The following is a 23,025-nucleotide window of genomic DNA, read 5'->3' on the forward strand; positions in this document are numbered from 1 at the left end:
AATAAATACACACCTAATCTTTTATTTTATCACAAAACATATTGAATACATTGTTATTAATTATTAAATTTATTGCGTCGTTAATTTTTGAATAAATAATTTCTTAATTTAGTTTTTGAAGTGACACGGTAATAGACAAAAAACCTTATAATTTTGAACCTAGCCGGGCATTGTTTACTCTCTGGAAATGAGTTTTATTTTATGGCGGTTAAACGCAAATTATTGACAGTCCACAGCGCACAAATATTAAACTTTTGTAACGAGTTCTAATATTTTTATTGTCGCTTATGATGCGCATATACCATTAGCATTAATCTATTTCTATGGAAGAAACATGTCAACACACAAAATATTACTATTTATATAATATGTGTTTTATCAAACGAATTTTATCCTAAAATATAGCGATATATAAGATTATAATTAGTACTATTCTAAAATGCTTTACAACAACAAGACGTCTGAATAAGACAGACAATAAACGTAATGTGTAAATCTGGAGATTTTACTTACATTTTTTTCATAAAATGTCATTTAGTATGTATTACATATATATATTGTTATTGTCTTTTATTGTACAATTAATAACATGTGAAGTTATCTATTAAATTAACTAGTTTAGTAAACCCTCCTATAACACGATAGATTCCTTCCGCTTGTAAAAGTATACTCGCCCTTTATGACCCTTGTAACTAGTAGGTACATAAATATTCTCTGAAATCTCCGCGTATTTAGGATAATGTCCGTTTTATACGGGAAATTGATGTCGCGTAATATGAAAATGCGTTATAAGAGAACCGTGTTATCAGGGGGTTTTATATGTGACATCGCAATTAAATGCATTATACATTATACAAAGTATAATTCTACTGTTTGCACAAAATTTGTAAATATATAACTTTAAAAATACATTTAAATGGAAGACTTCGTTGTTGAAGATTTAAATGTCTGGAAGACGCTCGATTCTTAACCTATCAATGTGACCATACTGACATAACGTCATTTATGTCAATTGTTATACATATAATCATTATTTTGGAAGACAATGGATACATCAGCAACAAGTTTAAATTCTTAACAGCTAAATCTAAATTACAAAATCACATCAGACTAAATATTGGCATTAATACGCCGCAAACAACTTGCAGGGTTATAAATAATAGACATTTAATATGCATTATTCTAAAAATAGTTCAACAATTATTGACTACTAAATTAAAACGGCAACCCTATTTTGAATGCTTTTATAAGAGCAGAACCAGAATCGTACATTCCGATTAGGCCGAATAACACGCCCAAACCAATAATGAAATAGTCATAGGCGACAGTGGTACTGTCGAGCTGATTGGCCTTCAATTTCAAATGGAAGTACGCAGGCCAAATGAAGCTCAACATCGTACCAGTGAAACTACCAATAAAGCCCATGAGTATCAGGAAATGTGGAATAAATACTGCCATCAGAATTGTAAACATTATCACACCCAGTCGCCATGCTAGACCCCAAACCTTCAGCTCACCATCCAAAGCGTAAATTGGGGGAAAGACAGTTTTGGGTTTTCCTCGAAACAGAACACGTTCAAGCAGATCACAGGCCGCATAATAAGGAAGGGGGTAGCTTAGCACAGCTTTAATCACGAGGAAGAAGTTTACGAGGCCCTTGAAGCCAGCAGATCGAAGGTTATTTGTTATAACTTGCTGAGTGTCGTTTTGGAATGTCAGAAAACAGAAATATCCAAAAGTAGCTTTGAATGCAGCAGCAGCGATATGAGACCAATTTAACATCCACTCGAATCTAGATCTATCTTCCATGTTGCCCTCCAAGGTGGGTAAGAATATTTGGGAAGTATATGAAAAGACGATGACACCCAGACTAATGGGGAAGTTTTCCAAATCGAGGTTCCATTTCACTTTAGACCAACCCCACTCACCAATATAAAGAATGCAATAGCCAAGAACAATGGCGTTTATTATTAAGTGGCTCATGGTACACCAGAAAGACAGCATACTAACGCTTTTGAGAGACTTTAAAAATGCCAGAGGCAAAAGGAATATGCCCGTTAACATCATCCAGGATCGGGTGTCGATTGACCCATCGGGGAAGGTTCCAATCATCAAATCCCCACAAACCACAACGTACAAGATACAGGTCATCAGCAGTTCAATAATCTGTGCGATATTGACAATTTTAGCGCCATATTTTCTCCCAAAGCATTCTTTAGCGATGCTGACGTAAGAATCACGGACTCGTACTCGTTGACCAGAAACTGGGTCATCTTCGTAGAGACAATCTACTAGAATTTTGCCTGTGTAACAGCAGATGTGGGCAATACCAACCATGGCGGCTATTGACCAGTATCCTCCTTGGAGCACAGCAAATGGCAATGATACAACGAACATTCCCTGAAAAAAATGTAAACAGACTTTGACAGTATTGTTATTAGATTGTATTAATATTATATTATATAAATTATAATTTTAAATGAAGACATACCTGGATAGCATTAGTAACGTTCCAGGCGGCTTGAAACTCATTGATCTTAGCACCTGGGCTACCACCACCCTCTTCGAACCCACCCTCTTCCGATGAGGCATAAAAGTCAACGCTTTGCATGCTCTGAGTTCTGAAAAGTACATTGCATTTTATTGCGACTTGACCTTATGAGAGAATGACATTGACATCTTTCGTGTAAAAAAATTTTCGTGTTAAAATTTAAATAGGTTTGTCTTTAAAACAAAATAATTATAATAACGTAGCAAATTTAATTGCTCTTCCTCCTAAAGTGACTTGTCTCTTTCAGTGAAGTGTGATAAAAGAAAAGAGACAAATGATTACTTTAGTTAAAATGGTGTAGATTTATTTTTCTGAACAAGGAGGTGAAGGATGAAAAGGTTTTATAACCATTCAAGGTATTTGATGTGATGTGTTTAATAGAGTATTAAATAATACCTGGGAGCGCCATCTTGTTGTGGATATGTGTTTTGATAACTGGTAAAGGAATCTTCAGCCTGAAGCTGTCCACTCAGAAATGGGTTGGTTGGGTTCGTAGACTGGTATGACGGCGATGTAGTCTCGTTCATTGTAGATAGCTCACAGCTTTCTCCCATGTCTAATATATATAAATAAAAGAACAAAATCAAATGGAAATTTGCGTTGCGTTCCATAAGATGTACGATTTAGTGTTTCACTAACCTGAATTAGCAAACCGGACATTTTGTGGTGGGCGCGGTGCAGTCCCAGGTCGTTCTGGTACTTGCTGCCTCACAGTCTGCATGGCCACATCCAGCACATTCTTAATCGGTGGCAACTTGAAACGCCCCACGTTAATCATTTTAAATTCTTTTTTCAAAAACTTCTATATTTAAAAATTGACGTAACAGGAAGACATAGACATTAATCTAATTCTTAACTATAATGGAAGACTTCGTTACACTAATTTTTTTTATTACATTTTACATCGACAGTAAAACCTTATTTTCACTTTTTTTTATAATCTGTTTAAGATTTGTTTAGAATATGTTATTCGCGGTCATTTTGGTTTGGTTTGATATTTTTTTACGGTTAATGTAACATTTTTTCACGGTTTTTGTGGGAATAATGCGAGATGGCTGGATTCTGGAGATGTACCGTAACCGACGCGTGGGATGTGCGCGGGAAATCGATCGATAGGCTCACGAGAGTTTTCATATTACGATATTAAGGGATAACTTTGATGTTAGAACGGAATGACAATTTTATGGTCGAATTACTTCTATTATGATATAAGTATAAGAATTCTTAGGCCAATTTTAATTTAATTATTGTAAAGCAATATAATTATAAAATTTCTAATATATTTACTAATACACTTTAAGTACTTGTTAAGTTGTTTATATAAAAATAAGTCCAGGCCTTAGGTATTAAAACATGTATAGTATATATATACTGATGGAATGGTTGCATTTTTCAAAAGAAAATTTTAATTAAAATTTGTTTCATAGATATTTGTACTGATATAGAGGAGGTGAGGGGAAATCACAATTGATCAAGTTACATTTATTTGGACGAATAAATACAATTATGTAAATTTTTAACGTACGAACGCTTCCGAACGCGGATTTCGATTGCGCCTCTTTGTCGCTCGTTACGCGCTCTCGCTTGCACTTCAAGGAACGCCTCAGAGCGAGGTAACTCGGCATGCGTCAGGCTTTTACTGTACCGTTTTAAAAAATTCTTTCACCATTTGAATGCCACATTATCACTGCTTAATAAAGGAAAGAAATAAGGATCCAAACTAAAACTACAATAAAATTACCCAATGTGTACAAAGTATGTTTAATCGCAGGCGACAACTAATGATGATAGAAAAAGAACTGTTCCACAATAATATTAAAGAACAAAAAATGTTTAAAAATAAATGCCGACCCGTGCGAAGCCGGGTCGGGCCGCTAGTGTTCTAATATAATTGATATGAATATGCATGTGTATCTATAAAATGTATGATGTCATATTTTTAGTAAAAAAAATATTTTATTTAAGTATAAAGTAATTTAAAGTAAAGAGGAGTCACGGGAAAATCTATATTACGGTAATATAGCATTGTTATTTTTAATTGCAATTTATGACTTTTATTACTTTTTCGTTATTTATTTTGTACCTATTGTGGAGGTGAAATGCTAGCAAACAGTTTTTTATTTTTAATATGTTTCACTTTTATAGTAAGTCTTTTTTTAACGCTTACATTAGAATTTGACTGCCTAATTTAAAAGGGTGTGATTTAGTTTAATTAATTTAAGAACTGGCAGTAAATTTAAAATTAGAAGCATTTTCTGTATTTTTCTTTTTTTTTGACGTTCATAAGAGAACTCTAAGTTACCTAAATGAATAAATGAAATGACTAATGATTAATAACCTATTTTTTATATTTATTTTATGTGAAGGTACTACCGTAACAAGTTTTATATTTTTTTTAAGCGCTCAAGATTTTTTTTGTGTAGAACTCGGCTGAACCAAAGACAATATTAAAAGAGTGTCAAATAAAACCAAAATCCGCATTTAGATATGTATAAGTAAAAAATATTTTAGTAAAAAACTCTATTTGAACCAAATTCATCTGCATACAGTTATGTAAAAAATAAAATAATATTTTTCTCAGAAAGCGTACGATATAAGAAAACACCCATGCTGTCAAGAGCCAACAGACAACATAACTCTAGCAATGATTATAGACGCGTATGAGATCTATGGCCACGATCCGACTGATAAGTTGGACCACCTTGCTCATTACCAAATTGAGATGACGAAGATAAAACGGGCTGCGGATCAGGTATGTAATAATAGACGTGATAATGTTATGTTTGGTATAGAAACCACTAACGCCAGAACCCAATAATTAATCCACAATCTCAGAATGAAAACAATCTGACATCAGACCGTGACAGTCGATCAATCTCCTATCTGCATCGCAATAACCAAACCCTACGAAGACAATCCATTTTTGGCGACGGATAGAATAACATCTCTTAGCTCTTTACACTCATATTTGATAATCAATATAAAAAAAAACAATTCGACTTAGGGTCCTTCGAGAAAAGAGCGTATAAATTCTTAAAAGGCTGGCAACGTACTCGCGAGCCCTCTAGCATCGAGAGTGTCCATGGGCGACGGTATCACTTAACATCAGGTGAGCCTCCTGCCAGTTTGCCCCTGTTCTATAAAAAAAAATGACACACGAAGAGCACAATCAGATACTTATACAAATATGGTACAGAAAGGATATACATCTGTGAAAATACCATGAGGACTTAAAGAAGAGAGGAGGAGGTAGACCAGATCCAAGCCACTTCCTCACAATCACAACCCGCAATTGCCATAAGTATAATGGTTCCTATATTTTTGTAATTACTGGTCTTAATACTCTTTCACGCTATAACCACCTTGCCTTTAAACATTCCAATTGTATGCCATTGTTTCAGTACTTAATAAACGAACATGTTCACATAGCCACCGATCATTTAGGAAGGTTCATCAATATGCATATAAAAGAGTTGAAGGTAAGATCGATAATTCAAATATTACTATAGTCCGTAACTTGGCAAGACTCAGGCTGATTGAAAGTTTCCGATTGTTTTTAGGTAGGAAAATAAACAAATGAGTTATATAACATATACACTAACAGTTTAATAAACTAATGCGCGCGTATTTTGACATTTGGAGAAAATATCCAACCTATTTATTTATTTTATATAAAAAAGTTAAAAAAATAAAATCCATTCCACCATTGAACTTTTTTATATAATAAATTATAAATAATAATGTTCGATGGTGCACTGATTACACTTTCCGGAAGCCTATTCCAGTCGGCCACTACCCGGTTTGGGAGAAAGTTCTTTAGGGAATTTGTGTAATGTTGAGTAGTCTTAAGTTTTAAAGAACTACCCTTCAAATGTGTATTTTCACTTAAAATAAAGAGCTTTTCAATTCCTAGAACATTATAGTGGCCAGTGAGGATTTTATAGGTTTCAATTGATATCTCAGTTTAGGATGTTTTTCATTAGAACAGTGTCAATAATAATTGATTTTAATAATAAGCCGTAATAGGCTGTTTTTCCCACGAGAATGTAAGTGCCTGCTCCTATTTCACCATGCCTCCTGCTGAGAGAGGAATCTCTCAGATGCCATGTGGGACGTGGTGTAATGGTTGCAGCTCCTTACAAACATTGTGTAAAACGAACTTGGCTATTAAAAAGAGTGGCAGAGGGTTTATTGCCAATTCTTCTCTACCGTTCTACGCTTTGAGAACTGGCAGAAAATGTGAAATTAGAAGCATTTAATATATTTCTTTTTTATTACCTATCAGCCTCTCGAAGGCATGACAGTTTCACACTCTTGTTTTTATTAACAACCACGCTGTGTTAATTGTGTAGAAGAAAAATTCATCAGTGATTCGAACACTCAGTTAGACACACGTCCACGACAGTTAGTCAATACTAAATCCCCCAATTTCCAGGTTTTACTCATTGCCCTGGACGACGCAATAGATAATATGTTAACTATGTATGACAATCACGATACGATAAAGACGGAACGAGTGGCCACCTACAATGCTGGTGCAGGCGGGGCTGTCCCAAGCGAGTTTTATATGAGTCAGGGTACGAAAAATAATATCACTAGAATGATAGACACATAAAATACTTACAATTTTTTAGGCAAGCATGATTATTGGTACCTCATAGAGACTGTTGCGACTCCATCTTGTCTCGGGAAGAGTTGTTAAATTATAAATATTTAATTTGATTTAAAGGATGAAAAATTACATTTTGTATAGATTCTATGAACTAGACAAGTCATAGATTTTAGGAATTTAATTCGTGTATGCGGTGATGTTAGTTATTTCGACGATGTATTTGCGTGTTGTTCCCACGAAAATGTAAGTGCGTGCTCCTATTTCACCATGCCACCTGTTAATATGGGACAAAAGACATCATATGGGACATGCAGTAATGGTTGCAGCTCCTTATAAATATATTGTAAAACAAAAAAAATCGTGATTTAAAAGAGTGGCAGAGAGCTTATTGCCAGTTCTCTTCCGTTCTACATCCTAGATTTGAGAACTGGCAGTAAATGTAAAATTAGAAGCATTAATTATATATTTCTTTTTTGACGTACATAAGTGTACATTCTGTTACCTATATAAATGACCTTTTTTGACTTACTTGACCTAATGTCAACCCTAGAGGCAGTGAGTGTCCCCAGAGTCTCCATGTAATCACTTCGCATAGATTCTTTAGATACTAATAAATGTCGTTTAGTTATATCCTATTACATTTTCAGAGTACTTTTGCGGCAAAAACGTATATCTATTTATATCACAATTATATAGTGACATATACAATATGGGTAAAGGTGTGCCGCCATATTGCAAGGACCGAGGATTTCATTTCCTTGGTTTTGTGCACTTTATGGACGATAATAAGTACTTCTTGGAGGAGGACCCAAATGTGGCATTTCAAATGGATAATTTCATACATGGGCTGGAGTGTCACGCTGGTGTTTGTATATATAGGTAAGTTGAAGGAGGTTGTATAGTTCAGAATGTTGTCTTTGGTATAGTTCAGAGCAGTTTTCATCTAGTGGCTGCAGCAAGTGACTATGAAACTAAACTTGTATGAAAAATTCTCGACCCGAACTGTCATTTTCACGAATTAAGTTTTGGTAAGGTTAAAACATAAAACTCTTCTCATATATTATCTATTGTATATAGATTCCCCTTCAAAAAAGGACTTCAACACATCCGGGACGTTTCAACACTGCCAAAGGCCATTGTGAAATGTGGTACAGAGGTATACAAGCTCCCTCCATTGACAGCCGCTTCTTGCATCATCACGTCAGGGTCTTTCATCTTGGACTTTAATATCCAGGGAATCCGCTTCCGCCATTATGATTATATGTTGGTAAGTCTATGAATGAGCGTTAAGAGTTGAGTTTGAGTAAGAATTGTAGCACCAGTGGATTTTTTACCATAGTTTCGTTTGCCCCTAAACGATGATGTTAAGTGACACCGCCGCCTATCGACACTCGCACTGCCAAAAGGCTCGTTATCGCGCTGCCGGCCTTTTAAGAATCGGTAATGGATATATACCGTTATAAGGATAGCCGTACAGCATGACTTTACTTGCAGTGACACAAGATAAACGTGCGCTGTTTATTAGTTTTTGAAACCTCGAAGTAATTCCAAAATAGGTTTTAAGGTTTTAATTTATACGTCACATCTTTTATCATACATCTAGTATATTTATATACAATATTAACCTTTAATATTCGCACTAATCTTACAAAATTTTCCTTTCTTTGTAACCCTAGAGTTACTAGAACTAAAAGTCTTCTATCGCTCGAACCCAATAATTAATCCATAATCTCAGATTGTGGATTGTCAGACCGTGACAGTCAATCGATCTCCTATCTGCACCCCAATAACCAAACCTTTGGATTGTCTTCATAGCAATCCATATGTACCTACGGCTCGCCTATCCGCTAGTTTTAATAGTGCAGTGAATAGGCTATCTCGCCCTTTCAAGTTTATTACAAACATTGATGTGTTTTACAACAGTCTACCAACTTACCGTAGCTTTGTTTTGCAGGCTCTTAATGTGGTTTAAGTTATCATTTTGTTTGTTTATTACTGTTATTTTTAATTTTAGTTATTATTATTTTGTTTATTTTGTGGTCGGTTTCGTTTTTTCATTTGAGATACTGCTTAAGTTGTAATGTAATTGATGGGAATGTGTGTGTTAATTTGTGATGTCATATTTTCTTGTATGTTACATACACACTGTTTTAGAATGTATATATGAATAAAAATTCATTCCAGTTCCTTCCGAACGGTCACTCTTACTACACTAAAGAGAAGTCATCACCTCTCGCGTGTGATCATCACGTTTGCGAATGGAACAATACAAACTTCTACGGTGGTAAGAGACTTCGAATATATATGGTAGGGGAGCCCACGATGCTAAATGGGGATTTACTCGAGCGTCGTAGAGACCTATTGGGTTGCAAAGCTTAGATGATAAGAAGAAAAAAATGTTACATGATATATACCTTTTCATCGGTGGGGAAAGCGGCTATAGATGTTTAAATATGTAAAAAAAAACTGTTGCATGGACATACTCGAGCGCGTCAGATATTGATAGCATCAATGTCCTACGTATTTTTAATAATGTACGTATGTTAATCTGATCATTTGCATGATGGGGGTGGTTGTACGTAAGGGTTAAAAATGAAAAAAAAAAAAATTTAATCGAGCGCGTCAGGTTTTCTAAGGGGGTGTTAAGTGCACCAAAAAAAAAGCTCTCATTCAATAATCTGACGATTTCGAGCTGACGCAAACTCGCAGCCATTATTATAATGTGCAAAAAAAATCGCCATTTTGAAATACTCGAGCGCGTCAGATTAAGATATATATGGTTCAGATTCATATTCTAAACGTACTGTCTCATAATCTGACGATTATCTAGAGGGATTTGCCTGATCTGACAAAAAAAATATTAGAAAAACGGTTTCCCCTAAAGGCCATGCCTGCAATTCCATTCCTGGGCGCTTAAAATTGTACTTATGAGCTCGCTGAGTTCAAAGAAATAATACTTCTATGCGTTTGAGTTCTCCCAGCTCGAAAGTCTGATAGAAGTTTCATAGAACACTATTTTTGAAATTTTCAAACCCCAATAACTTTTGAATGGATCAAGCAATTTTCCCGCGGTTGACGGCGATCGACGCATTTTTTAAGCTCTAATTATTTAATTTCATCAAAAACGATAATCCGATATGAAATGTCGAAGTTATGTGATAGAAACACTTTTTTCGGTTTTCTTTCGTTCACGATATCTCTCGAACGAATCAACCGATTTTCACCAGTTTGGTGGCGATCGACGTCGTTTTTCAAGCTTAAAGATGGATGAGTTTTTTGAAGTTGATGGATAAAGCCGTTTAAAAGTTATTGCAAAAAAACACTTTCAAAAAAACAAATTGTTATTTTATTAGATTTTTCAAAATTTCTCAAAATCTATCGGTCCCCATCGGTTCAAATTCACATGAAATCTAATTTTGAGGGAAACGCGGAGAAGGAAATGTAGGCATCACGCAGCTGCACGCGTTTATCGCACGAACTTTATCGACGAAATTTTGTTATTTCGGCTTGCGGAAATCGTCAGATAATATATTTTTCAATATTCTTGAATTATTTCATTCAAAATAAAAAAAAAATTAGCTACGCTCGAGAATGTCAAGATGACGTTTTTTTTTTACAACTTTGCTGCCCTCCCCTCTCTTTACGTCACTCTCAAATTGTCAGATTAGTGGAATATACACTTTTTAGGATGTGATTAACTTACACTACCTTAATCTGATGCGCTCGAGAATGTCTGATGATCAATTTTTTTTTACTAATCTGATCCTGTATCCTTTACGGGCGGCCTTATATATGGGCCTCATATTTGGTGGAGGTACTTAACCGGGTACAAGGTATCCCCCTGTATATTAATCTGCCGCGCTTGAGTAAATCCCGAAATCCCCTCTTGGGCTCCCCTACTATAAGTTCTAACTCACTGTTTATCTTCATATCTTAGCTTGTTTTTTTTTCTGGTGGGACCCCTACCTCCAGATTTGTGACGGAGTGGCTAAGCAGCAGGGGAGTGTCGAATTCTCCCCTTTCCTAAAAAGGGACATTATTAACATGGAGGGTTGGCGTCTCCCGCCGGGCCCGGGCGACAACTACTCCGGCAATATTGTCATAATATTTATGGGCGAGTTGGGGCCCGCTGCCTGGCGCCACCCGCCTAACCTCTTAGCTTGTTAACACAATCGATTTTTTATTAAGAAACCTATACTAATATTATTAGGAAAGATTTGTTTGATGAATTGAATGGGATCCGAAACTTCTGGACTATTATCATTATAATCCTACGTTATCCCCGATGAATCTATATATTATTTATAATTATTAAATTCTGTATGAAATTACAATAGTGTTACCTAAGGTATGAAAATATCATTTATAAGTCCTACGCGGTATACGCTACAGAAACTATTGAGAATAGAACAAAGTTATGTTCAACTGTTTTTGGAAGACATTAATACCTACAAATTATTTTTGAAGTTATACTTCTTTTGGCGCGTTAGGGAAAAATGATGACAGTTAATTCTTACGATGCGCGCGCACACCGTAGATACTAAAAACGACACTGAAGATTTAGTCAACATTTTAGTTTTTCTGAAATTTAAATAAACTTTATTTAACTTGATAATGCGTTAAAAACTTTCAATGCATTAAATACCTTTTTTTCTTTTGTTAGTGTCGTTTTTTCTACAACTGTAGATAGCTACATAAGTACCTACGTGCTATGACCGAATTAACTATTTACTATATAAATTTGACACTAGACTCGACGATACGGTACAATTATCATTAGCATCATTAATATTAGTGATTGTAATTCAAACCCTAGTCTCTCCTCTTCTCTCGATTTTCATCGTCACTAATTTCCTCCAACTCTCGTATGTTAGCAATACTCTTGGTGCAATTTGTAAAGCTTATTAGAAGATCAGACTGACAGTTCTGCTAAATGCGCACTAACTACGCAATTTCTACTGGCGTTATCATACGATTTCAGGTCTAAGCATCACAGTCCCTAGATCAATGGGCTGTATAGCTCCTATTTTAATTTTGCCCCGATTGTTGTATTAATTTCAGGACCTTTTATAATACCCGGCGATCCAGGCACCGGTTTGTCTCCGGTACCGCCCTTCATAGAGCAGACAACAGAAAGCTACACTGTCTCCACTGAATCACCACACGATTTCTCTAACATTACTTGTAAGACATTTATTATAAGATATACAGGATTAAATAGCGAATGAAGTCGTTTTTTAAATTTTGATTGTTACATTCTTGCTTGCACGCATAATGTTTGTCAATTCTACTATTTATATAGTAAAATTGTTTAGTGTGTGTACTGGTACTTTATTATTATATGTAGGCAGCTTAACACAGCTAATACGATAAGATTTTTGTTAATTAAACCATAGATCTATTAAATTTGTTGTTTCAGAATTTTGAGGAGGAGATTTGGTGTGGGATGTGTAATGCGGGGCGGGGATTGAATTATCTGTTATTGGTTTTTTTTTATAGAATTTTTTATAGAAACGGGCAGGAGGCTCACCTGATGTTAAGTGATACCGCCGCCCATGGACACTCTCAATGCCAAAGGGCTCGCGAGTGCGTTGCCGGCTCTTTAAGAATTGGTACGCTCTTTTCTTCAAGGAGTTTAATTAAAAATTTGTTAATATTATTTTCGACTTTCCGATACTTGACACTACATATATGGTAACTTTTAGGTATAAAGTAACTGAGTGGTAACGAAACGTTTTACTATTTGAAACAGAAAAACGTTATGGCGCGTTACATGGGGTCAAGAATCTCCAAAAATTTCATTTTGAACGCTCCCTAAACGATTATAATTTCGTCAGGAGTCAAACTCAGGCACTCCAACTTACTATACAAACTATTTAATTTCTAAGTTGTTGCGTATAACTGCCATCCCTGAAATCGTAGTTCGATCCCCGGCTGTGTACCAATGGACTACGTGCGCTTTTAACATTCGAATGAAAAACATGAGGAAACCGGCTTGCCTTAGACCGAAAAAGTTGACGGCGTCTGTCAGGCACAGGCTAATCACCTACATATTAGATTGACATTTATAAACAAATAAATCTGAGGCACAGACCGAAAAAGGTTGCCACTGATTTTTTTATTACAAATTTTATTCGATTTGTATTTTTTAGATTCGCTTGATGGTTGCTGGTTTATGTTCCCTCCAAACTACGGGTCGATTGCTGGAGTCAGCTACTTAGACCCTCTAACTGTCAACGAGTATCGATACACCTGTTCCGGTTCCGGAAATAATAAGGTTCTTATGCATTCCATAGAGTTCGGTGTACGAACTCTGCCTTTTAATAAATTTAAGAAATGCTGTTTAAAAAGGCTTACTATAAAGTGATTATCTAGTTGATAAAAGGGCCTGGAACTAGTGCTGGGCAGGCTGCTTCTAATTAATTTGCTATATTTGATTTAAAATATGTGTTGTTTAAAAGAGTACCGAGATTTTTTTACGCCGGCTTTTTCTCTCGGCCTACATCCTCTGTCTTCTTTGCCGATGAGTAGGGATGCCTACTGGTTCTTAATGACGTGAAAGAAGTGCAATAACTGTATATCCCATGTTCCATAATAAACGTATTTTATTTTATTTTAACGCTACTGAACGTTAGCAAGAATAATAAAATTGTCGACATTCGACAAGTTGATGCCTATGAGAGATGAAAGTCAAAGAATTTTAAGTAAGCTATCTTACAAGTGATATTAAAAGCCTTTTGTTATACTATATGTAATTTAACTTTATTTAACCAATTTTTGTAAAGTTACATATAGTAGAAATATTTAGAAAAAACAAGATCATAAAAAGAAGTTTCACTTGAATGTGTACACACACTTTTTTAAATATGAACTTGAGATAAATTCAAGTTCATATTTAAAAGACAAGTGACTGAATAAGTCTTTTGTCTTTGACCTCTTTTCTTTTGTTTCTAGTAAATGCTTAACATCTCCATTATATATGATGCTATAGTTTTAAATACCAAACTTTGATTTTTCTTTTAGGGTCTATATTGGTATCCCCAATGGATGGGGGCTCCGCCCCACCATCCCTACCCGCAATCTGGCGATATACCAAGTGACATGTCAGTACCAGCAGCCGGCGCATTCTACCCGCATTTAAGTAAATCAGCAATCAATGCGCAACTACCCTCGTCGCAACAAAAATAAATATTTTTGATAAAATGTTGTTTTAATTACCTTTTAAGTGCAGTCTATTGCTATGTCAGTTTATTTTAGACAAGGGCAGGAATTAATATATTATACACAAACGAGGGTAGTTTTTTTTCAGTAATAACTCAATATCGCTTGGTATTTTGTTGCCAAAACGAATGGTTATGGCAACTTATAAGGAATGGTTTATCTTCTGGAGCTTGGTCGGTCGGACTTTTTTCTACTTTAAGTATTATACTGGTGAAAGTCACCATTTGTTTTAATATGAAGGGGCAACATAATAATTCATACAATTTTTAATAACTTTTATTTATAGTTTCGTTATCATAATTTACAAACATAACGACGTCTAACCAACTCAGAGTCACTTAAGCACTACGAATTTAATAATACACATTGGTGTGCAAAAACAATTCTTCCACCAAAAACTTAATTAAATTTTTCCGACACACAACTAGAGTTGTATATTTTTTACATAAATGTGTCTGTATGACATATGCCTTGTATCAATTTATGTTGCAGCTATGCTATGCTACAGCATAGCATTCATTGTTAGTATGCTGTAACATCGCCTATGTTACAACATAGGCGATGTTACAGCATACTAACAATTTTATACAATACTTAGACGTTGAAGTTTCGTATTTATAATCTGAATATGTTTACAATGAAATAATAAATGTTAATATTGATCGCCGTTAAACCTCGACATTTGGAAAGAGACGGATTGTGTTAGTAGAGTGTTATCTCTGTCACACACTGACGTTGTTCTATTGGTCATTTCAAATACAAATTTATACAATAATAATGTATTGCACACCATGACATATTGCACTTAAGCCAGAATATTGTCTTGTAAACATTTTTATTTCCATAACATCTATTTTATGGCCCAAAACCTATTCTGACAGGTAACGTTTTCATTTGCTATAGACAAAAGAAAGATGGCGTCGTTTGAATTTTCAAATGTCAAAAAATTTGGGCACATTCGTGACAAAAAACCGCCAGTACTAAATAAAAGCGAATTAATTATCACATTTCATACAACACAAATACTTATCAATTTTAATGTACAATTAGATTTTCTAATACTTATTGTAAAGCTTAGACTAAAGGGTATAACATACTGCATATATTAAACGAAACTTAATGACCTTTATGCCTTAACAAAATTTACCTTAAATTAATGAAATCCTCCAAAAAACAAGAGAAACCAAAAATGGTGGAGATGGGAAAATCGAGTTTAAATCAACGTATAAAATACCCATAAACTGAATGAATCCTAAATTCAGTCATCATCGGAGAAATAACTATAAAAATATCAAAAACCCAAAGTAATAAAAACTATACTTTAACAACCATAAAAAATTATATTATAAATAAATGGAAGCATCAAATAAAAGTGCGTGTGTTCAAAATCGTACTAAAATATACCGTCAAGATATTTTTGACGCAACACATCTCAAAAAATATATACAATTCGATTATTTTACTGAAAGAAAAACAAACGAATTTCATAATCGTTCCCATGTTGTCTTTTGCCTTATAAACCGTTCAATTAGCCTAGAGTTTTAACTAAACGTCGCCGTTTAACTAGCGGCCTGAAAGATAATGGATATTAATCTTTCTCATCTCTGCTAATGCTTAGGCCATTTAGGCAATTTTTTTTATAGAACAGAGGGCAGACGGGCTCACCTGATGCTAAGTGATACCCGCCGCCTATGGACATTCTCAATGTCAGAGAGGTCGCGAGTGTATTGCCAGCCTTTTAAGAATTGGTACGCTCTTTACACTCCATTTTACTTGTTTGCCATTAAACTTTGGAAAACACCATCAGAATTGTGGTTTCCCGACGCCATACTGACAGTTTGAAGAGTACCGTTTCGAGTTTGAGAGTGGAAAAGTGGAATTAAATTTAAATTAACAGTCAACAGTCTACGCAAATAATGAAACGTCATCGATAAATGCCATTTGCCTAGTTGTTTTATTACCTGGCTGAATATGTTTCAGGCAGTTAGTTAAAAGGCCTGTTAATTGAACGGTTTATTAAGCTAGCTGCGACATATACACAGTTATATATTTAAGTTGACTCATTAAGAAGCAATTTGACATCCCAATTAATTCAGCTCATTGTCAAAAAGGTCAATGACCTGTCAGCTTGACAGGTTGGCAAAGACAATCTAGAAAGTTATTACGCATTGATAATGGACTAAGCAAAAAAATTGATTGTCAAATCGATGAAAATACAACCATTTAAATCTAATTTGATTAAAACAACGTAAGTAATAAAAATGTCGGCTATTAAAACCTACTGTACTAAACACTGATCCTTATTAACGAATTAATTTATTCAAAAATACGAAATGAAAAAAAAAAAACAGGATATGACGTAAATTATCCATGGAGCCGAGTCCGATATCCATGTTTTTTTTTTATTGGTTTAATTGTCAAAAAAACGCGACTACAGTCAGGCCTTTTGAGTCGCCGGTTCTTCGACTTCAAAGTCTTTTTCCCAACTCTCATCTGAATTGGCGCTAGCATCATCATTCACTTCCTTATCACCAAAGTAGTCCTCAACTAAATTCCCACATTCGTCGGCCTTTGTTTTATTCGGGGATTTATTTTTAGGTGTGGCAACTTTTATGGGTGACTCGGCGTTGTTATTGGCAACATCTTTAGTTTGCTTCTGTTTTTTCGATTCTATTTCCTTTTCGTATTCTTCTAGAAGTAAAATTTGCTGCTCTTCTGTCAGCTCGACGTCATTAGCGAAATCTTCTGCTCGTGGAAATAAAAGTACATTTATTTCTCACCAACTAAAAGGAATGTAAATTATGATGCAATCTACTACTTACCATCTTCCCAGGCGACAACATTGTCTACTTCAGGGGTTTCGGTTAGACCAGAGAGAACTTTTTTTGGACTCCTGAAAAAAAACGACAATCCATAGACAATTTTGTATTTTAGTCCGACTTCATAGGACCCGATGACACAGCGCCAAGTATGGTTTTTTGAAGATATACTTCTTTTGAGGCGTTAGGGACAAATTATGAGGGTAAATTTTTACAACCCGCGCGCTCACCGTCACAAAAAACCGACACCCTAAAGTAAGTTTTAGTCAACATTTTAATTGTTTCTATTGTAAGTGCCGTTTTACTACAAATGCATATTATGTTTTTTTAATTTTGAAGGGAGCTCGGCTGCATAATTTTAAATTTTCTCAAAAAATATACCCCTTTTTTAAGTTTACTGTCAAACTACAATGATGTAACAGTGTTGCCAATACATAAAAGTACCGACCGGCACAGACAACAGAGTTGCCTTTATATGGAAATAATATATAAGATCCAAAGTCAAGTTACTTCAACGTTCTAAAATTTCGACGTAAATATAATTTAATTTTAGTTCATTAAAGGTTTCATATGTGACAAATAAATATCGGCTAAGTCAAACCAGCAATGAATGGCTTCAATAAAATATAAAAGTATCCATCTGGGCCACAATGCACAAACCGTGCGGGCCATAATAATAAAAATAATAATAATATATCCATCTAATATAAAGATACTCACGTCTGTATAGGTGTAATTTCTTGCGGCAAATGAGCTAATACCGGATCGTCGGTTACCGAATCTGCGGGTACTTTGCGAGACATGGCGGCAAGACGATCTTGGAGTAACGCCACTCGGAATAGATACCTTAAAATAACCAATTTCATATACAGGATGTTATATAAATAACGTCACACCAAAGGTCGGTGATGGGGCAGTGTTATGTCACTAGACGGTCGGATAATGTTGGGGGATGTAACAGTTTTTGTCAGGCCGGCAACGCACTTGCGAGCCTTCTGGCAATAGGAGTGTCGGTATCACTTAATATCAGATTGGCCTCCTGCCCGTTTGCCCCGTGTTACGAAACAAAAAGATGGGTTAGCCATGATAACATAGAAGTATATACATAGTACAGTGTGTATGAAATTATTTTACTTTTTTATTTATTTTTTTTATTATTTTTTTTATTTTCGGAGGTTGCCCTTCCCTTTAGCCTTAGGCTTTGAGTTGATTTATGAAACACCTGTATAGTGTGACAATTGGACCTACCCACCCTTCACTCGTTATTCGGGTTCATGCCAAAAAAAACAAAAACCATACATGATGGATTTAAACTCACTACAATACCTGAAATATACTTAAAATTAAAAAAAACTCACCTCTCCCAAAACTCATCGTGTGAGCAGGCGTCGGGGACCAATTTCTCATACTGGGTCTTCAGTATGGGACTGTTGTTCAGCCTCTTGACGGCTGCGACGGGAGAGATGACGTCATCGTTCTCTAAGCTCTCTCTCCAGGCTGTGAAGTGGAGCATGTCTGGAGGTACTATGTATGTCGCGTCAACTCGTTGGAGGGATTCCAGTTCTTTCTGGAATAAAAAAAAAACTTGATAACCTTATTTAAAATCAGAGTACATGAGGTAACCATTATTTAAAAAAATATATCCGTTATGGAATGCGAAAAAATCGTTTATGGAATGCCTAAAAAGTAAGAAAAAATAAAATGTGATTAGTAATTTAGAAAGTTAAACGACCCAACCATTAACTATTAAGTCATACTTAAAAAAAAAAAGATTTTTTAATAAAAAAAACCTAAATATCTTTATTGAATTAAAAAAAAAATACTTTATTGGACTCAAAACAAACATTACATTCTATATACAATATTCATTGTGGTTAACCTAATACATAATATACTTCTATGAGCACTAGGGTTTAAACTAGGCCTAGACTGTATCTTAAACGCTAGAAAATCTTCGCGTTGTTACAGCCATTACTATAAAAAATAAGTAATTTAAAAAAAATGGTTACAATTTTTTGAATGGAAAATGAGTGAAATATTAATAAATGTGTTTTATTAGTTAAAATTCTCGTTTTAATTTTGAAAAATAAAAAAATTACGTCTTATTGTAATTGCTCTAAGGTCTTTGCCTTCTTGCCTTTTATTAAGGAATATGGTCTTCAATTTTTTTAACATACCTTATAAGTAGAGAGCATAGTGGTGTCACCAGATGAGAGGATGACTTCTGTGTCGTCTTCATCATCAGGTTCAGGGTTCAAGACGGTGCTTACTTGCCCTAAAAAGGTTTTTGTTCAAATGCTTATGTTTCTCTTAGTAAATATCATGTATAAACTGTTGCTAGGTTCGCTTTCTGGTAAAACAATGTTTTCGGGCTGATATAGCTGAATTATTAGACATATAAATATAATTACTTTAATAGATAAACTGAAACCTCATTGCCTGGAAAAGATCACTTGTATGAGTATCGGCCGACATCGTCCTCCTAATTTAGTGTGCTGATTATTAAGTGTCCTGATTATGAAGTGTCCTGCTTATTGACTGTCCTACTTATTAAGTGTGCGGCTTATTAAGTTTCCTGCTTATTAGGAGTCCTGCTTATTAGGTGTCCTGCTTACTAAGTGTCCTGCTTATTAGGTGTCCTACTTACTAAGTGTCCTGATTATTAAGTGTCCTACATATTAAGGTCCTGCTTATTCAGTGTCCTGATTTATACTAGGAAATATTTATAAGAAATAAACAAAGTTTTACCTATAAAGCTACTGATACTTTTCTTCATAGCATTTGTCTGTGGTTCGGGTACAGCCATCTGAAAAATCATTTTTAATTTTACATGCAATCATTGACTTTCAAACTCAACTTATACACATTAAATTAATTAAGTTGTCACTGTCATTAATGTAACTAGGCAGCAAAGGGCCATTTTTGAAGCTTCTATACATGAGAACAATGAGAAAAAAATATAATGTTGATACATACTAAATCAGTTTTAAGAAAGAAAACTCTAGTTAAAAACTTCTATGAGACTGTATTTCATTATGAGGTGTACAGTGTTTGCAAATCGTAATTTGTATAATGCAAAAATGTTGTTAATATAATATTTATACTCTTTTAAATTCATTAATTTTATACATTTATTATTACCTTCCAAGTCTCTCCTATAGCTGTTGATGTTGAATTGAAGACATGGCTTGCCTCGCTTTTGACAGCTGTGCCAATCTCAGCCAAGTCTTTCTTCACCATTGTATACACTTCTGCGGACTGGAATATTTTTTCTTTTTCAATAAAAAATATGGAACATACTTTTTCTGACTTAAGATGTTTTTTTAATTCAAAATCATATCAACTACAGCTATAGTTGGATCTGGTCCTGCATTCTTACGTGTCAGTATAGCCTCTACTAGTTAGTGGGTAGCCACTAAAAAACTTGGCAGCCCCATCCTATTACATAGAGAGGATTCCGGGGTTCCTTTAGTATTCTTTTACAACTTAATACTTGATTTCAGAATTATTTTTATAATTATATTAATAAGTATTCTAGCGTGAACACGTAACACATTTCCGTGTCTCGTTCGAAATTTTTTATAATAAAGGCTTTGTTGTTTTCCAAGGTTATGTGCTAAATTTTTTTCAGTAAAAAAGATCACTTTTTATACAATACAAATAGGTTAAATCTTTGGTGCTTTAAACCTGATTTATCAAAATATGCATTATATTTTATAATAATAAGAACATTTAAGTTCTAAGTTCAATAATGTGTATGGTCAAAGAACATGGATGTACTACTTGCCTAGCGTTCTTAATGAACTGCCATTGGAGATGTAGAACATATTTGTGACTACCGATAAGTTTAGCAGTAACATAAAAAAACACTTCACAGATAGTTACAAATATACTTCCTAATTTATTCACTTTTTTTCTGTTTAGTGTATCTATTGTATCTGCTTAATAGTTTATGTATAACAATTAAGTGAGCACTGAAAGCGACAGATTAACCATGTCAGGTTTCCGTTCGCTGTAAAAGGTACATAAACCTACGTTTTTAAATTAAATAAAAATCTTAAAAAATAAAAAAAATTTACATAGCACCAAATGAAATATTTCAAATGGTTAATCCTTACTTTTGGATATCAAACATTTCAGTTAAAAACACAAGATAACAAATGATAAACTCTACATCTGATAAAATCTTAAATTTGTGTTATATATCTTTGTTTTTATTCAAGTTGCATTTTGAAAATGATGGTTAATCTTATCTCTAATCTAATTTTAAGCCATCTTTAGATTAAAAAGAGAAAAGTACTCTTTATGAGCCTTTCGGATTATTTTATGAGGAGCCCTTTGTTTTATATCTTAAACTTACAACTAAATGACTCTATCACATGCAGTAGGTACTAAAGTCGAGAGTCCTGTAGAGGCTTACAAATACATATATACAATAAGTGTTCTATTAAAAAAATAAACCTAAAGTGATGAATTTCCTACCTTACTCTTAGCGGATGTCAGCCAGGAGTCCCACCAGTTACCGCTTGACCTATCTTCAGTTGAAGGTGTTGTTGCATTACTGGGATTTTGACTATTCCTGAAATTAAGAAGCTTGTACATTTATAATGTATGAGCTTTAATTTTGCATGCCTTTTTTAATAAATTCTAAAATATTTTGTAGAGTAGATTGCCAATGCCATTGTCACATTACATAATAAACAATATACCTGATACCTACAACTTTTATGAAAATAAGATTTATATTTTATAGTAATTTTTTTTGTTTTATTGTTGTATGATAATATACTGTTTGTTTAAATATAAGCTATGATTGAATAAAACAACATATTGATGAAACAAATATGTTAAATAAATAATTATGCATGCAGCTTTGCATTTAAATGTGTGTGCAAACTATGTGTATTTAATAAGGGTGATAATTAAAAAAAATATAGCACCTATATATATTATTATATATATATAGGATTATCATGCAAGAGAATTCCCTAATAGAGGAGTTTATAATATTCTTATTAGAAAAATATAATATAATTATTGGGAACCACAAACCATCTTATGGATTGCATCGCCTCAATCTTATCAGAGATAAACATTTTTTTGTATCTAAAAGTATGACAAAACAAACAAGGTCTTTGTGTTCCTTAGTATTTGTATGCAATATAATATTACATTAAAAATTCAAGATTTAAGTAGGTTATTAGTTTAATTACGTGTAATATTTCCTGTTTGTAAATCAATGCATGGGAACACTGGTTAAAATCAGTTTGAAATCAGGACAATCTGTTTAGCCAGTTTTCATATCCTAAGTATTCAACTTTAATTTACGCATATTTAATAGGTGTTTCAATACAATCATAATTTGATTCGCACACATTAATCTTTGATTATTTATTTATGTAATAAATTAAGGCTTTGAAAGCATGTTGATAAACAAAGATGTGAATTACTCACGTTTCAGCCATCACGCCCAATTTTCACTATATTGATTAATTAAGTTAAAAACATTGGTTTTCTGTATTTTTATGAGGATTTGTTTTTGTTATTACAAAGAATTTGGAAATAATTTTGACATAGTTTTGTTTGCGTTGACATTTGATTCTATTTTTCTTTATATCAATCTCCACAGGCTAAGTCTTAAGTTCGATTCGGTTCTAAATATCATAGATAGATAATATATGGGCTAATGTTTTCATAACTTTACTCAAAATTATGAAATATGTGATCTTGGAGTTAATTAAAAATGTATTGGAAATGAGAAACACTAATTCTTTTATATAAATACTTATTTCTACTTGAAGGACATATACTACACTCTATTT

The 23,025-nt window shown here is 34.0% G+C and overlaps 3 protein-coding genes across 3 annotated transcripts; 1 reads left to right on the top strand and 2 right to left on the bottom strand.

The window, feature by feature from the left end:
• Window positions 1-34: 34 nt before the first annotated feature.
• Window positions 35-3,630, bottom strand: LOC110995960 (vesicular inhibitory amino acid transporter). Its single transcript, XM_022263417.2, has 4 exons — window positions 3,191-3,630; window positions 2,948-3,107; window positions 2,492-2,621; window positions 35-2,400 (listed from the first exon to the last, which is right to left on the bottom strand). The coding sequence occupies exons 1-4, from the start codon at window positions 3,327-3,329 to the stop codon at window positions 1,216-1,218; spliced, it is 1,614 nt and encodes a 537-aa protein (XP_022119109.2). The 5' UTR covers window positions 3,330-3,630; the 3' UTR covers window positions 35-1,215.
• A 995-nt stretch (window positions 3,631-4,625) lies between these two features.
• Window positions 4,626-14,366, top strand: LOC111001614. Its single transcript, XM_045632664.1, has 10 exons — window positions 4,626-4,695; window positions 5,133-5,303; window positions 5,953-6,030; window positions 6,987-7,128; window positions 7,811-8,042; window positions 8,241-8,430; window positions 9,348-9,447; window positions 12,225-12,347; window positions 13,316-13,440; window positions 14,187-14,366. The coding sequence occupies exons 1-10, from the start codon at window positions 4,651-4,653 to the stop codon at window positions 14,349-14,351; spliced, it is 1,371 nt and encodes a 456-aa protein (XP_045488620.1). The 5' UTR covers window positions 4,626-4,650; the 3' UTR covers window positions 14,352-14,366.
• Window positions 14,367-14,982: 616 nt separating this feature from the next.
• Window positions 14,983-22,813, bottom strand: LOC110995946 (BSD domain-containing protein 1). Its single transcript, XM_022263394.2, has 9 exons — window positions 22,658-22,813; window positions 21,686-21,782; window positions 20,345-20,461; window positions 19,952-20,009; window positions 19,381-19,478; window positions 18,562-18,770; window positions 17,924-18,049; window positions 17,207-17,277; window positions 14,983-17,129 (listed from the first exon to the last, which is right to left on the bottom strand). Exons 1-9 carry the CDS (start codon window positions 22,666-22,668, stop codon window positions 16,822-16,824), a joined length of 1,095 nt encoding a protein of 364 aa, XP_022119086.2. The 5' UTR covers window positions 22,669-22,813; the 3' UTR covers window positions 14,983-16,821.
• Window positions 22,814-23,025: the final 212 nt, after the last annotated feature.

Source organism: Pieris rapae, chromosome 20 (assembly GCF_905147795.1).
Source record: "Pieris rapae chromosome 20, ilPieRapa1.1, whole genome shotgun sequence".
NCBI lineage: Eukaryota > Metazoa > Arthropoda > Insecta > Lepidoptera > Pieridae > Pieris > Pieris rapae.

Excerpts from the sequence above, each read along its gene's own strand:
- LOC110995960 (XM_022263417.2), bottom strand. The coding sequence starts at position 3,329 with ATGATTAACGTGGGGCGTTTCAAGTTGCCACCGATTAAGAATGTGCTG. Across the intron at positions 2,622-2,947 it reads CAACAAGATGGCGCTCCCAG|AACTCAGAGCATGCAAAGCG; the intron begins GTATTATTTAAT and ends TGTACTTTTCAG. Across the intron at positions 2,401-2,491 it reads ACGTTACTAATGCTATCCAG|GGAATGTTCGTTGTATCATT; the intron begins GTATGTCTTCAT and ends CATTTTTTTCAG.
- LOC111001614 (XM_045632664.1), top strand. The coding sequence starts at position 4,651 with ATGCTAGCAAACAGTTTTTTATTTTTAATATGTTTCACTTTTATA. Across the intron at positions 4,696-5,132 it reads TAATATGTTTCACTTTTATA|AAAGCGTACGATATAAGAAA; the intron begins GTAAGTCTTTTT and ends TATTTTTCTCAG. Across the intron at positions 5,304-5,952 it reads TAAAACGGGCTGCGGATCAG|TACTTAATAAACGAACATGT; the intron begins GTATGTAATAAT and ends CCATTGTTTCAG.
- LOC110995946 (XM_022263394.2), bottom strand. Across the intron at positions 20,462-21,685 it reads TGACATCCGCTAAGAGTAAG|TCCGCAGAAGTGTATACAAT; the intron begins GTAGGAAATTCA and ends AAAATATTCCAG. Across the intron at positions 20,010-20,344 it reads CTATAGGAGAGACTTGGAAG|ATGGCTGTACCCGAACCACA; the intron begins GTAATAATAAAT and ends ATGATTTTTCAG.